General features: G+C 39.1%; 1 protein-coding gene across 2 annotated transcripts in view; it reads right to left on the minus strand.

The window, feature by feature from the left end:
* Nucleotides 1-13,935, minus strand: part of rapgef6 (Rap guanine nucleotide exchange factor (GEF) 6) — a 170,698-nt gene that overhangs the window by 107,103 nt on the left and 49,660 nt on the right. For both annotated transcript variants that reach the window (XM_088088061.1, XM_088088063.1), the window contains one exon: nt 5,805-5,874. In XM_088088061.1, the coding sequence (XP_087944187.1) occupies nt 5,805-5,874 (70 nt within the window). The remainder of the gene's footprint in view (nt 1-5,804; nt 5,875-13,935) is intronic.

Below are 13,935 nucleotides of genomic sequence, written 5' to 3' on the forward strand. Positions count from 1 at the left end.
AGAGTGAGAAAGCAAGAGCAAGCATGTTCATGTTTATTTGTGTTCCTGACAGCTTTTCTTGTCATTTTCAGACCTCGGTGGTTATCCAAGAATTCCTCTATTTTTATGTCTGAAGGCATCGCTCTCACAGCTGAGGTGCTTCCCAGAAATCCTTTGTCACTCCACCAGTACTACGGTGTGTTCTACTTAGATTTGGGAAAAGATGTGCCACTGTTTTCTTTGCCTGTTCAGCTATTGACATTTAAGCTGACTTCCCAGCTTTCTCCTATTTATTCCAAACAAGCCGCTGCCCGAAACCAAACACGCACCAACTTCTGTGCGTCAGACGGATTCTCCCAGGAAAGCGTCATCTAAAAGCAAATGTAAAAGCTTTCATTTACCAGGTGTAAGTTGAGTGGCAACTGCTTTAAACATTTTTTAGTATCTAAACATAATCATGCTGCTGACACAATATGTATAAATACATACACACACACACATATATATATATATGGTGATAGACTCCTGTCAGGCAACAAACAGTCAACAAAACATAATAATTCAACCTAAAACTAAAATGTGTGTAGAGAAAAAAGGTTAAAAAGTGTTACACCAATTTCTTTACCACAATGTAATTTCTTCAGAAGGCTTTCCTTATCTGCCCTTTCTAAAAAGCAAAAATGTGTTCATGGGGTGTTCTGTCTATTTTCTAAGCTAAGTGGGTGTTAACAATGATTTTTACTGTCTTAACTGTTATCTTGTAGCATTGTACATCTCCAATTAGTCTTAGACAGAAATGTGCTGCCAAAGCCTTATGGGAAAAACTCGCCCTGCAGTGTAATAAGCACAGGATGTTTAAGACGGATTTTGCCATTGAAAAAATTAAATATCTCTTTTTGCTCAGCTCTGTACAGCACAAATCTGTCTGAATTTAGATAAGATAGACATGATCTGCCAAATTTAAAGACTTACCATCTTTATTATTATCATTATTCCCATTGAACATCTGTTATTCTCTACAGCCAACACCACTGATTACATAAACATAGTTCGGTGTATCTCCACCTGACTGTTTGCATATTGTACATATTCTTTGCACTGAAAATATCTGCACATTCCATTTTCATTTTCTTTGTTTTAAAATCACTGTACATCTCTTTAAGCTTTAGAATAAAATGTATATTTTACAAATTTATAGTATTTTCTCTTTACTTGTATATTTTGACTGTTACGCACCACAACACAAAAGCTACTTCCTTGTAAATGTTTCAATAAACCTATTTACGATTATGCTCTATAGTTGGGCAGCTTCTGCTTTAGTGTATTGTTCTAAGTTATTTGCTTCCTATGCGCCTTGATACCTTCTTCTCTGCTGCACCACAGACTATTAAAAAAAGGGAACAAAACAAGGATATGCTTGGATAATAAAAACAATAACACCCTTTACATAATCTCATTTCCTGTTTCTCCAAGAAAAAATGCAAATACTCGAAAACAAACAAATGTGTATAGAGACGGAAACACCTCACGTTCTCCCTGAGGCTCCAATCAGCTGATCCACTTAGTGTCTTTCTAGCATACACTCCTCTCCTCCTATCCATACCAGCCGGCATCTCTCTCTACTCTTTCAGGATGTCACACAGAGAGGATAGTTTAATACAAACTCAGGCAGCATTAGTTCAAATCTATTCCCTCGGCACAAACTTGTGTCTTTCTTCTGTTCAAATTGATTTTATTCCCCGGGTAACTGAGTTTGTTGGCTCTTTTCCTGCAATGTCCAACTTCACATTCACACAGTGTTACACAATTATACCTGGAAGATCATCAGTACTCGTACCACTCCCTGTTACTGTTGCAATAGCCCCTAAATGGACCCACAGGGGTAGTTAAGGATTAAGTGCCTTGATGAAAGGGCACCTCACTATTATAACCTTTTTGGGGGTGGGGTGGTGGAGCCCTGAATGTCACTACTGGTCAAACAACTTCAGTGTGCTATTTATTCTAACAGTTAAGCATGCAGTGGCATTTATGGTAGTGTTAATTGATATTAAACAAAGGTAATGGATTTTAGGGGTGGGAATCGCCCCATAATACAATACTATCACAATGATATTGGGATTTTAACAGTTTCAAGATATGCTGAGAATTGCAATAGTATATAACATAATTATTTGTCATCTGATTTTTCAAAAAAGATCAATGTTCTCAGTCTATTTTTTCACTTCACTATTTTTTATTGCAGCAAAATGGTATCTGGTGAAGTGAAAAAGCAGTTGATATTATCATTCTAGGAGGCATTCTAGCATCATTTAACAAAATCGATACTTTGTGTCTGTATATAGATACAATATTGCCATGCAAAATATTGCAATACAATGCTGTATCATTTTTTTCCCCTATCCCTTGAAGACTTTCAACTTGTCTTTTCATTTATCCGCATCTCCCTTCTAACATATAAAGCTTGAAGTTGCTTGATCACAGTCAAGCAACAGAAAAAAACAAAAAAAAACACGGTGAATTTGTTTTACTTGCTTTGTCACTGCTCTGTTATCTAACATATTTCACTGTAACAGTTATTTAGATCCGGTTGTTATGCAAGAGCAAAGGGAACTTCCTAAGTTTAGAGGCTGTTACTTCTTGTTTCATGGGACTGTTTGATCAAAAAGCCCAATTAGTTGATGAGGGGGGAGTGTTACTCCTTTACTGTCCCCTTCTCCAGGTTTATAGTTCTGTTTAAAACACTTCTTTTACCCATACACTACAAGTCACACATTATTTAAGTGCTTATTCGTCCACACACTCCTTGTGTGTGTTTTACTCTCTTAACAGAGAACAACCTGAACAAACTGCACAAGCCAACAAATACTGAGTCCTGTTGAGCTCTGATCTATTCCTGTATAATGTAGGAGTGAATAACATTTGGAATGGGTAGAAAAATATGTGCAAGTTGCAAGTATGAGTACAAACAAAATAACTGTTTTAACTAGGTAATAATCATCAAATAATATGGTGAGAATTCTGATGTTTTTAGAATTTTTTCATGCATATGATATTTTAGGAGAATGTTTACTTTTTTTATACTTTATATTTTTATGTAAATTCAGTTTGAAATTAACTAAATCTAACACGAATCTGGTTTGTTCAATCTGCACAAAGAACAAAATCTAATAATGTCAAACCAACACCAAATAACCTACCATAAAACAGAAACATACTGCTTTAACACTAGGGTGTGAAAGCGTACTTCACAAAACTTCAGTCTCTTTTATTCTGACTGTTAGAGCAGAAATTTTCAATGTGTCAATAATGCCAACAATATTAAGTGCATCTGACAACTAAAACTGAATGCTGCACTTAATTAACACAATCAGTGGTGCATACAGTTTTAGCAAGAGATCCTCTATTTTTCTTCTTTTCAGCTGTAGAGGGAAAAATGACTTTTTGTAACAGGGGAATTTTCCCAGTGAAGAACTGCCTACAGCACTAAATACAAATTCTTTCACAGCGAAACTGGTTAAATCATTACTGTGTCACAAATGACAAGCGATAAAGAGTGGTAAAACTGACATTAATTTAAATGAAAATCTTGCACACTATTACCTCAGTTTTAAGTGAGCAGAGTGACAGTCTGTCTGAGGATGATAAGGTTTCATCATTGTTCCCCTGGCTACAGAAATGACAGTTATGCAAGAACGTACAGTCATAGCAAGAGAAATCTCTGATGAGGGATTTCTTTGAGAATTCTCCCAAAAAAAAAATACATGCAGGGGACTTCCTGTATCATCTGAAAGTCCTCTGACCTCACTGTTACAGGTCAAAGATAATGGACGGGAAACGATCAAGAAGTCACGAGGTTGAATCTGTTCAAAGTATGATATGAATGTCAGGGGAACTGGTGCTACCTGCTGGTTTTTGTTTAAAAGTTTACTGCTTATGCTGTCTTATCCCAACTGATCCCTCTAGTCCCTCAGACATGAACACTTGGGAGAGGGAAGAAGAACAGGGAGGACATTTAGGGAGGAGACAGAGATTTTGTAAGCACTGCAGCCTTGTGGAGGCACAAAGAAACACACTACATTTGTATGTAAACTACAGAATGATAAGCATGAGCTAAAGTAGCACTTTAGATATTCTGAAAGTTGAAGAAAAAGTTTGAGCTGTAATTATACTGATGTCCAGTCTACGCTGGTGGTCTATTTACTACACTAGAAAAGGAAAGTGTTCGAAATAATATAACACCACTTATAAAATAGATTTGGAGAGCAGAGGCCCTTTGACCACACTGACACAAAAACAAAGCTAGAATAAGAAAAGGAAGAGTTAGGGCCCTGACACACCAAGGCGATGGTCGGCTGCTGGTCAATGTCCGGGCGTTGGTGAGCGTCTGTTGCTCTAGTTTTTGCAGTGTGTGCCATTGAGCTCTTTAACAGAAACAGTTCGGTACGGTTTGTTTTATTGTTCACTAGCACACATGAAATATTTTCTGTTCTTTCATCATCTGATTGTGTTATTAATGTGCTAACTGGCTAACTTGCGTCTTGATGCATCCTGTCAGTCTTCTGGTTTGCCTTTTTAAGTAGCCAATAAGACTACAGCCGCCTGCTGCTATGGAGAGTTATTTCCTGTCACACAAGCGCAGAATGTATGTGCTAGTTGGCTGTTGTCTGTAGTCTTTGCGGTAAGTTCGAGTGCAATTTTTTTTGCCAAGAAACACACAACTTGAGGCAACTGTTGGCCTTTATTGCAACAAGTTCTTTGATGTGAGTTTGGTTAATCGGAGCCTTTACAGATCTTGCTGCATGAAATGAGACTTCTTTTTCTGATGGAAAATTCCTGGTTTTGCAACATTAAGGCTACAAACAGCCGACAAATGCAACACTCTGTAGAAGCCATTGTTTTGTTTAGTTTTGTTTTGTTTTTTTGTTTAGATTTGTTTTGGGGTTATTTTTGTTTGTCTGCTTTTTCTTGTGCTTTGTTTTGTGTTCGGTTGGCCAAAGACAAATTTTCACCCAGGTGGACAATAAAAATAAATTCTATTCTCAAGATATAAATTCTGTCTCTTTCCCATTATTTACTTGGTAACAGTGTAGACATGAAACATTATTCATACATAAATCAACCCTCTACGTTTAAAACATTTTCCATTCAAGAAATATAATCTTGTGTTAGTAATTGGGTACAAATACAGTATAATGTATACAGCTAATTTCATGTAAGTATTTAGACTCCCTGGTCTTGAACAGTGCTGCGTAATATGTGATTATTTTTTCTTAAATAGCAAATGGTGGGGCGTCCGGTGGTTTAGTGGATTAAGCAGGCGACCCATGAATAATGGCACAGTCCGTGCCGCAGCGGTCGCAGGTTCGAGCCCAGCTCGTGGCTCTTTGCTGCATGTCATCCCCTCTCTCTCCCCCTTTCACACTGCTGATCTGTCCTATCTAATAAAAGGCAAAAATGCCAAAAAAATTATCTTAAAAAAAAAAAAAAAAAAACCAAATGGTTTGGCAACACATACTGCCAATGAAGCCCATCTGAATTTGAATTTCAGACAGAGGTACGGCACATACGAAGGGAGGGAGAGAGCAGAGAGGGGAAGAACAGAGATGGGGAGACAGAAAGGAAGAGAGATGAAAGAAAGGGAGAAAAAGGATTAACAAGAGAGGAGTACAGGAGAAAAAAGGTCATACTGACATCAAATAAAGATGGAAAAACGAGAATAATATCAAAGGACAGAGATGGGAGATGTGGGAGGATAAAAAGGGAGGTGCTTGGTAGAGAGACAAAGAGTCTAAAAGAGGGAGAGAGGCAGCGCCGTCCCTACTCACCACAATCATTTCTGACGGCTCCAAAGTGATGCATTCACAGCCTCGTCTGCCCCCCAGCTGCTTGCCAAAACTGTTGAGAGAGCGCACACACAAAATAAATGTTAAAACAGAAAAAATGCAAAGGCAAACATAAGACAGTTCTCACACACTGACAGTGGTAACAGATCACTTTCGTCAACCCACAGATGAACGCTGGCTTTATACACCACTTCATGTCAGTAATTCCCCTAATCCAAACTGGGATGTTCCAGGTTCAAATGTAAAATGACACCAAGGGTTCACACAGTATGTCTCTGCTGTATGACATATAGCATCTGTTTGGTGTACTATGTGTTTACATGAAGTAAATCAGAGGATTGGCTCTGCATTCAGACATTAAAATTTGATGAACACTCCCCAACTGTGATGTTTTGGCCACTTGTTCCACTTCTTTCACCTGACATGCCTGATGGGTTTTTTTGTTTGTTTTTTTTTACACAGAACCATCTGAGAAGTCGCCTTTGGAAACAGTTTGGAAAAGGACAGGTTAAAAAAAAAAAAAAAAAACTTGGCAGGTGGTTGAACAAACCATCTGTCAACCACAGGCTAACTTCAACAAGTCAGACCAACGCACCTACCGGCGGAGTAAATCTAACTCTTACCTAAGCCAGTCAGGAGAAAAGCGAAAACATTTTTTCCATGCAAAAAAGCCTTCAGTGCCATTATTTGCTCTTTATTCAATGAAGAAGTAAGTTCAAGTTCTGATATAACTAATGCAGCTGCAGCATCAATGCTAACCTCTTAAGGAGCCGCCATTGTTGCTTTGAAGTAACAGTCACATCTCTGTGTGCTTACACACGTCTATACCATGACTGTCAGTAGCTGCAGTACAGAAACTGATTGGTCTGACGCCAACACATTACATGAATCCTGATGAGATTGATTTTCATGCCATGCTGTGATTCTGAAATTCTCCTGTGATCCTGTGATATTGAGAAAATCCAGCAGCCGTGCACCACTTTTTGTGCGTAATATCACATCTGGCTGAATGAATATGAGTTGGTGCAGGTGACACATATACAAAAGTGATGATATAACTGACATCTCAGTACAGTTCCAGGCCATGTGTGTCAATTTAAGAGCCATAAAAACATTTAACAAGCAATAATCCATTAAAAGTCAGCATTTCTCACAACAAGATGGGGTATAATCTTCTTTTAAACTCTTAGGGAAGACACATTTGTAAAGCACCCTGAGGATATACTTTCCGCTAATCATTTCCTCCAGTATTTCTACGACATTTTTAAAGCAGTTTCAGCGTTTTTATAAACTCATTTCTTATCAAGAAATACTAGGTCTATAAACTACAGGTAAAGAGTGATGAGGATATGTGAGCTGTCAACAGATATATATGATTTGTTGCTGACATATAACAGTGTGATGTGGCTCTGCTGGTATTAGAGCAGTGCAGCTAAACCACTGGTGAAGGTCTAACCACTGACAGAAAAGAGCATGTGTGAGAGTGAAGATCAATAAGCCTTCATGGCTGACATCTCAATATATCTGTACATGGTCTGCAGAGACTAAAAACAATCAGTGCTAAACCAACTTTGATCACCACAAAAAAATATGATGCTTAAAAAGCCATGTTAGAACTTACGATCTTATATAAACCCCCCCAGTCTTCTGTTAGCATCTGAGTGGTGTTTCAACTTGGAATTTTAATCAATAGATACAACTGACCACAAAATTTTAGCTTGAATTTTAAACAGTGTTACAAGACTATGTTAACTGTTAACAGTTTTTGCACAACATGAGTCTTTGGGGGCTTTTCCATGTTGATTTTTGTTTTCATTACCAGTTTAAATGCGTCAGCTTGTGCAAAGTTGCTCTGTCTTGCGTCCCTGTCTTTACTTCAGAAATGTGCTTTATTTTTACTGTTCTATGTTCAGTTTCAGCTGTACAGGAGCTGTGTTAAGTAACTGCTGATAAAAACTCAACATTTCCTAATTTACTGTTTTATAATCAAAACTTAATAACATAAAATCCTCAATAGAAACAATCCACTTATACTGCAAGGAGGAAGTGTGCAACCAGAAACAGTCACAACAAAATGTTACATAAAGAGCCGCAGACAACAGGCTCCTACTGCAACCCTGCAAACGCTACACCTCCAACAGGTAAATGTGACTTACTGAAGCTGCCATGCTGTGTGATGGAAAAACACTCACAGCAAGAATAATGAGGGACTTTTAGTGAAGAATCAGCCAAATGCTATTAAACGTCATCAAACAAGACAAATGTGTCATCAGTTAAAGACACACCCTCAAGTGGGTAGCCCCGGTGTAATGGAGATGCAAATCCCTGCAATGCTGGGCTGACGCGCCAGGTCAAACTGAGTCAAGTCAAGCCAGCACATGTGTATGGAAAAGGCCGATTTGTCTGCAGGCCTCACGGGTTTAGCTGTTGTCAGCTGCTGGCTGTTGTGTCTTCTGATAAACAGGAGGTGAGCAGCTGGTGCTGTGGTGAGGTCATGTGGGTCAGTCTGCCATATATGTTTCACATGGAGATTCTGATTAATGTGGTAGTTAACTTACTTAAAACTATTTGCTACAATCTTCACTGTCAGCTCCAGTCTGAGATATGCAGAAGCAAAACATTTTGGGTTGAATTATAAACTGATTTCAGAGCGATGATGGGCAGAACTTTCCTTACTTGTTGAGTGCACACAAAAAATGTTTCAAGTTAACATCATTATATTTTCAGACCTAAAAAGCCACTTACAGCAAAAACACACCCAACAGAAACCAAAATAACAGTTAGTTGAGTTGCAGTTGACGATTGTTTTGTTAATCAGTTAATCTGTTCGCTGACTGATTTTTAATACATTTGATCATAATAGAAAAATGAAATATTATAACAAAACAATTATTTGAAATACATGAAATACTGAGTTTTGATGCTAGAAAAGCAATAACAAGGAAATAGCTTCAGCCAGGTGCCCCATTCATAGAGAACTGGTATAATATCATTTATGAAGTCTTTGTAATGTAAAGAATTACCTTTTCAATGAGGCTTCAGAAAACTAAATTTGAGGAAATTTGTAAAAAGTGGAAAATGTATATATTTCCTCAAAACTCCCTTCCTTTATTTACATGTGCTTTAATTTCATTTTATTTATCTCAAATGCAAAACACCCCATGTGACGATAACTATGTGACTATTGCTAGTAAGTGAAACCAAATTAAAAAAAAATTGTCAAAACAAGAAAAAAATAGAGAAGCGACTGTTTAAATTCAATAAAGCCCACCATGTTAAACAACTGTTTATACGATAAAGCAAAGCTGCGGATTTTGACATTTAAGAAGCTGAAACATGGGCATGTTTGGCGTTTTTGCTTAAAAAATAACATTGATAATCAAAGTAATTGCGTATTCATTTTCAGATGATCAACTAAGCTTTGAGGTTGACATTGCTCACCATAATGTACGTGCACAATGCATAATGTGACACAACAGACATAGTGAAGCCCAAACACTCCTCAGCTGCCAGTATACTCCACACGCAAAAACAGGTGTTTTGAGGCATTTCTTTCCAAATCTTTGAAAGTTCCCTCCCACTGTGAGGGTCTGTGATAACGCATGCGTTAATTATGCGGCACGTCTCTGTGTTTCCCATGTACTGTCTAAGTGTGGGAGTGTGTGAGAGATACCCCGTCTGAGCAGCTCAATCACTGTGTGCGATGATCCCTGAGAACAGACAGGCCTGTGAACATGTCTCGTTCCACTTTTGGCATGCTGAAAGTGGCGACTCAGCATTGTTTCGGGACTTGAGGAGCGGCTGGTGTTAATTATGGAAGCGTGCTGAGCTGGGAGAGGGCCAACTTTCACTCTCGCATCTCCTCTCTGGTTACGTTCTCACATACAGTCACTCCTTCCTTCCATTTGGCTTCCAGCTTTTTGCACTCCTCAGTCATTTCTCTCCTCTTCCCCTCATACATCTTCCGTTTGCCCTTTACCTCAACTAACCTCCCTACTCTCACTTTCTTTTTACACTTCCTTTTTTATGCTTTCTTCCCAGCTCCCAGCTTCCCTGCTCTTCTTCCTTTTTCTCTTTTTCTGTTGACCCCTTTCCACCTCCGTGTCTCCCACTCCATTCACTTTCATCCATTCATCTTCTCCTTTCTGTTGTTCTTTCATTGCTTCCTCTCTCATGCCCTGTCCACTTCACTTTTCCCCCTTCTGTTTTTTATTTTCTGCTTTGCTGTTTTCTTCCCCTCTCTCCTCATCTCTATTCTGCATTCCCTTTCATCCCTCCTTCCTCTCCTCTCACTGTAAGCCCTTCCTCTCTCTGGGCCCAAAAAAAGAGGGCAAACTTTCATCTCATCACATCCTTAATCACAGTTTCACACCGGCGCAGACACCACTCTCACAATTTCAGCCTCTTGATTTAATGCTCAGATGAAAGCCCGTCTCCATAATATGTTCTGATGACAGAAACAATGATGAAAGTCCTCTTTCTGACACACTTGTGAATTGGAGGAGCAGTTATTGTTCAGATGGACAGGTTTTCTAGAAAGTGGTAAAAAGAAGCAGATGTGAAATCAAAGCTTTGGTGCGTCACGCCGATTTCTCCTTAGGGAGAAGTGATATTCACAGCGGACGAAGTCGAAGAAAGGAGCCATTGGACAAAAAATAGCCCACATTGCTGCTGGAATTCTCTGTCATTGTTGCTGAACCAGGGGACCAAATTAGCTGTGAGTGGATTTATTTGACACTTCACTGCCACATGCACTCAGCCACACCATGTATCCACGTGTTTAGACTCAACACTTCCAGACGAAGGTAAAACAGAGGTTCACACCTTAGAGCATGCATTCCTGCTGAAACAGCTTTACTGCTTCTTGGAAAACAATTAAGGCGAAAATGATCACAAAGTTTTTAACAGGAAACTAAATTATTCATTAAATGCAAAATAGCAAATGCTCTTTTCATAAAGCACACTGGTCAGGTGAAACTCGGTAAAGTCAAAGCCAGTATCCCTTTGTAGGTTATTAAACTTTCTCTTTTTAGTAGTATCTATTGCATTGATAGAGTAAGAAACGCATTAGCTAGGGAGGAACCGAAATTAGGAAAAGGGCGTCAACATAATATTAATCAGGGCTCCTACAGGCATGTGAGATTAAGGGCATTTTAAGGCTTTTTCAGTGCCACTCATAATGACACTTAAGACGAATTATACAATACCCCAAACCAAAAAACAATATAAATATATATTTAAAAAAATAGAACCAACATCAATTATGTGTGGTCTAGGACAATTTTGTTCAAATGTTTGTCGTAACATAAAACCTGACTTTGTAATTTTGTGTTTCCTGCATGCATGTGGGATTCCACTGAGTTCAAGAAAAACATTTTGCATAAAATACACAGAGCCTTGCTTACATTGTTTTGCATCAGTTTCAGGCATGCTGCTAAATCTTGCTTAAATAGCCAGTTTTCACTGAATCTGCTCTTCCCAATGTCATCCTAAGGTGCTGTAAGAGACATCTAGTTAGCAGACAGACGGGATCAACTGTGAGTGCTGATGTTTCCTACTTCCCATTTTTTCAAAATTTTGAGACCCTGAAAGACTGATTAAATACCAATTAAGACCTTACTTTTACAGAAATTTTTCAATGCTTTTAACACTTTTAACAAATCCGAGAGTACCCCAATTTATACTTTTAAGATGTGTGTATTTGTTTGTACCTGCATTGTTTAATCAGGTCATTTTTTACTGACCCCTTCTCAGGATATCCTGTTTTTGCTTGCCTCCCTGCATTGCTGTCAGAGGTCAGTGTCAGCTGCAGAAAGCATTCCAAAGGCTGCCAGGGGCTTACTATCATCTGTCAATGACACTAAAGTGAGGAAAATACTTGCCAACACATGGACAACAACACCAGGTCCACCAGTTAAAATTCCAAAGACTATTTCACACCCCAATTGTGTGATCTTTGTTTATCTTTGCAAAATGATCAAGTTTCTGGTTTGTTCTTACAAAAAAAAAAATACAGTCCTGCTTCACAAAGCATTGTGAGTGAAAAAATGAAAGAAATATTTCTATACTGCCTATACAACAGCTCCCACCAGATCATGAACACCCAGGCGTGATTTTAAGAGTTCCCACGGAGGAATGCATTCTGCTGGGCTCAGAGTTCTATCAGAGCCCTTACCCTGGAGGTCAGCCTAACTCTGACAGATCTCTCCACACTCCACTGAGGCGAGACGCATGGTCCCTGTCAGCACCGCGCAAAGCCTGCCAAGCCTGTCTCCTCACTGTGTGTGTGCGTATCTGTGTGTGTGTGTATGTGGTGGGACAGGTTGTGTGAGACAAACAAAGGAGACTAACAGTTTGATAAAGGGGCAGGAGGAGTTTGCAGACTTGTACGCCTACTGTATGTACTGTTTGCGCGCGTGTTTGAAGATTGACAAAAAACTAACATACACTTCAGCTCAGCTCCCCATGTCTGCGCCTTTCTCTCTCTCTGACTTGCTGCATCCTCACAAAATAGAAAAATCAACAAACTTCTTTCAGCACTGTGACTCTGTGTCTCACAGAGGAAATAAAACAAACCTCTAAAATAATGCTACGGCCAAAGCTTTCATCCGACAAAATAAAAGTAGGCTTAGAGTTTCATGAATTTGTCAAACACACTGATAAATGTATTAGCCTTGAGTCATGGCCTCAGTTTATTTACATCTGCACAGACAAACAGTTACTCCATATAGTGTTGATAGCATGCAGGAAAAATCACCAATTTCACTGCTCTCCGGTTCTCCAGTCGCTATTATCTCTGCATGAAATAAACATTTTACCTTTCACAACAACTTTAAGTGATACTGCAGCAGCTTTTTGTTGGATGAGCTCCTATGTATATACAGTATATTAAATGTTTTTTCTTTTCAAATAAGTCATCTTTTCTTGTAATGGAAAGCTCTCTACAACACTGAAGCTGTGCCTGTGCTGGATTTCAGCAGGTGATGATTTCTCTCCCCCCTTTTTCCTGCAGAAACAAGTTGTTGGCAGACAGGAGAACAGGTTCAGCCCTGGTCCAGTGACAGCTGCAGTGCCCAGGGCAATAAACCATGACAGCCGGCACAGAAACTAAGGCCACACACACACCCTGAGCTGGTGTCAAAAACCTGGAAAGCCAGCGATGTGAGCAAGAGTGCATATTAGTAATATTAACAAAGGGAGGTGTCTGTAGAGAATTTGCATGTTGATGAATAAACAGAGGTGTAAAAGATGCTCTGATGCTGAACAGAGTGCAGACAGCAATCTTTGAGAGTGTTATTTAAGTCAATAGAAAGTTTGAGAGGGTTTTGGTCAAAAAATTCAAACCCAAACACAGATCTAAGCCCATTTGGCACGCATGTTACCATGGTAATGATGACCAACAGTAAAGAAAGAAAACCGCAGACCACAGTCTAACACAGTCTCTCTCTCTCTCTCTTTTTCTCTCTCTCTCTCTCTCACGCACACACACACACACACACACACACACACACACACACAGAATATTTTACTACTAGGATCGGCTGGTCTTTGTTTCAGTTTTACTGTTCGCTTGGCCGACACTGACCACTCTGACTAAAACACACATTAAAGAAGACTCGAGAGCTGGCCAGCAGTCAACACTACAGACAGACCACCAACACACACAAGCACACATACACACACCAAAAACTGCTAGACGGTCTCCAAGGAATGACGTAGTGGCTCATTCAGAAACATTACGATTCATTTGCAAAACAACAGGGTAATCAGTTAAGGGCCTAATTCAAACCTCAGCATATCAGGGGAAAGCAGAGCAGCACTGACAGCTGCAGCTAAACAGTGCAGTGAGTTAAAGTATCCTCATTGCTTTTAAAGAGAAATAAACATTCACACAAGACTAAACGCACATTCATTTCACACCACTGTTGATTATCTTTGCTGTGATCTTGTTGTGCAGCAAGTTCCCAGAAAACATGAGGACACAGATGAAAAGGGAGCAGTGTGGTCAATGTGTTACTTTTGGCTCTTCAAGAAAGTTTAGTTTCAAACAAAATCTGTGGTAAACAAACTGATATATGAACAATCCCTCTTCAATTAGAGGATCAGGGTCTAA

Source organism: Plectropomus leopardus, chromosome 15, assembly GCF_026936395.1.
Source record: "Plectropomus leopardus strain MGB_pleo_1.0 chromosome 15, ASM2693639v1, whole genome shotgun sequence".
NCBI lineage: Eukaryota > Metazoa > Chordata > Actinopteri > Perciformes > Serranidae > Plectropomus > Plectropomus leopardus.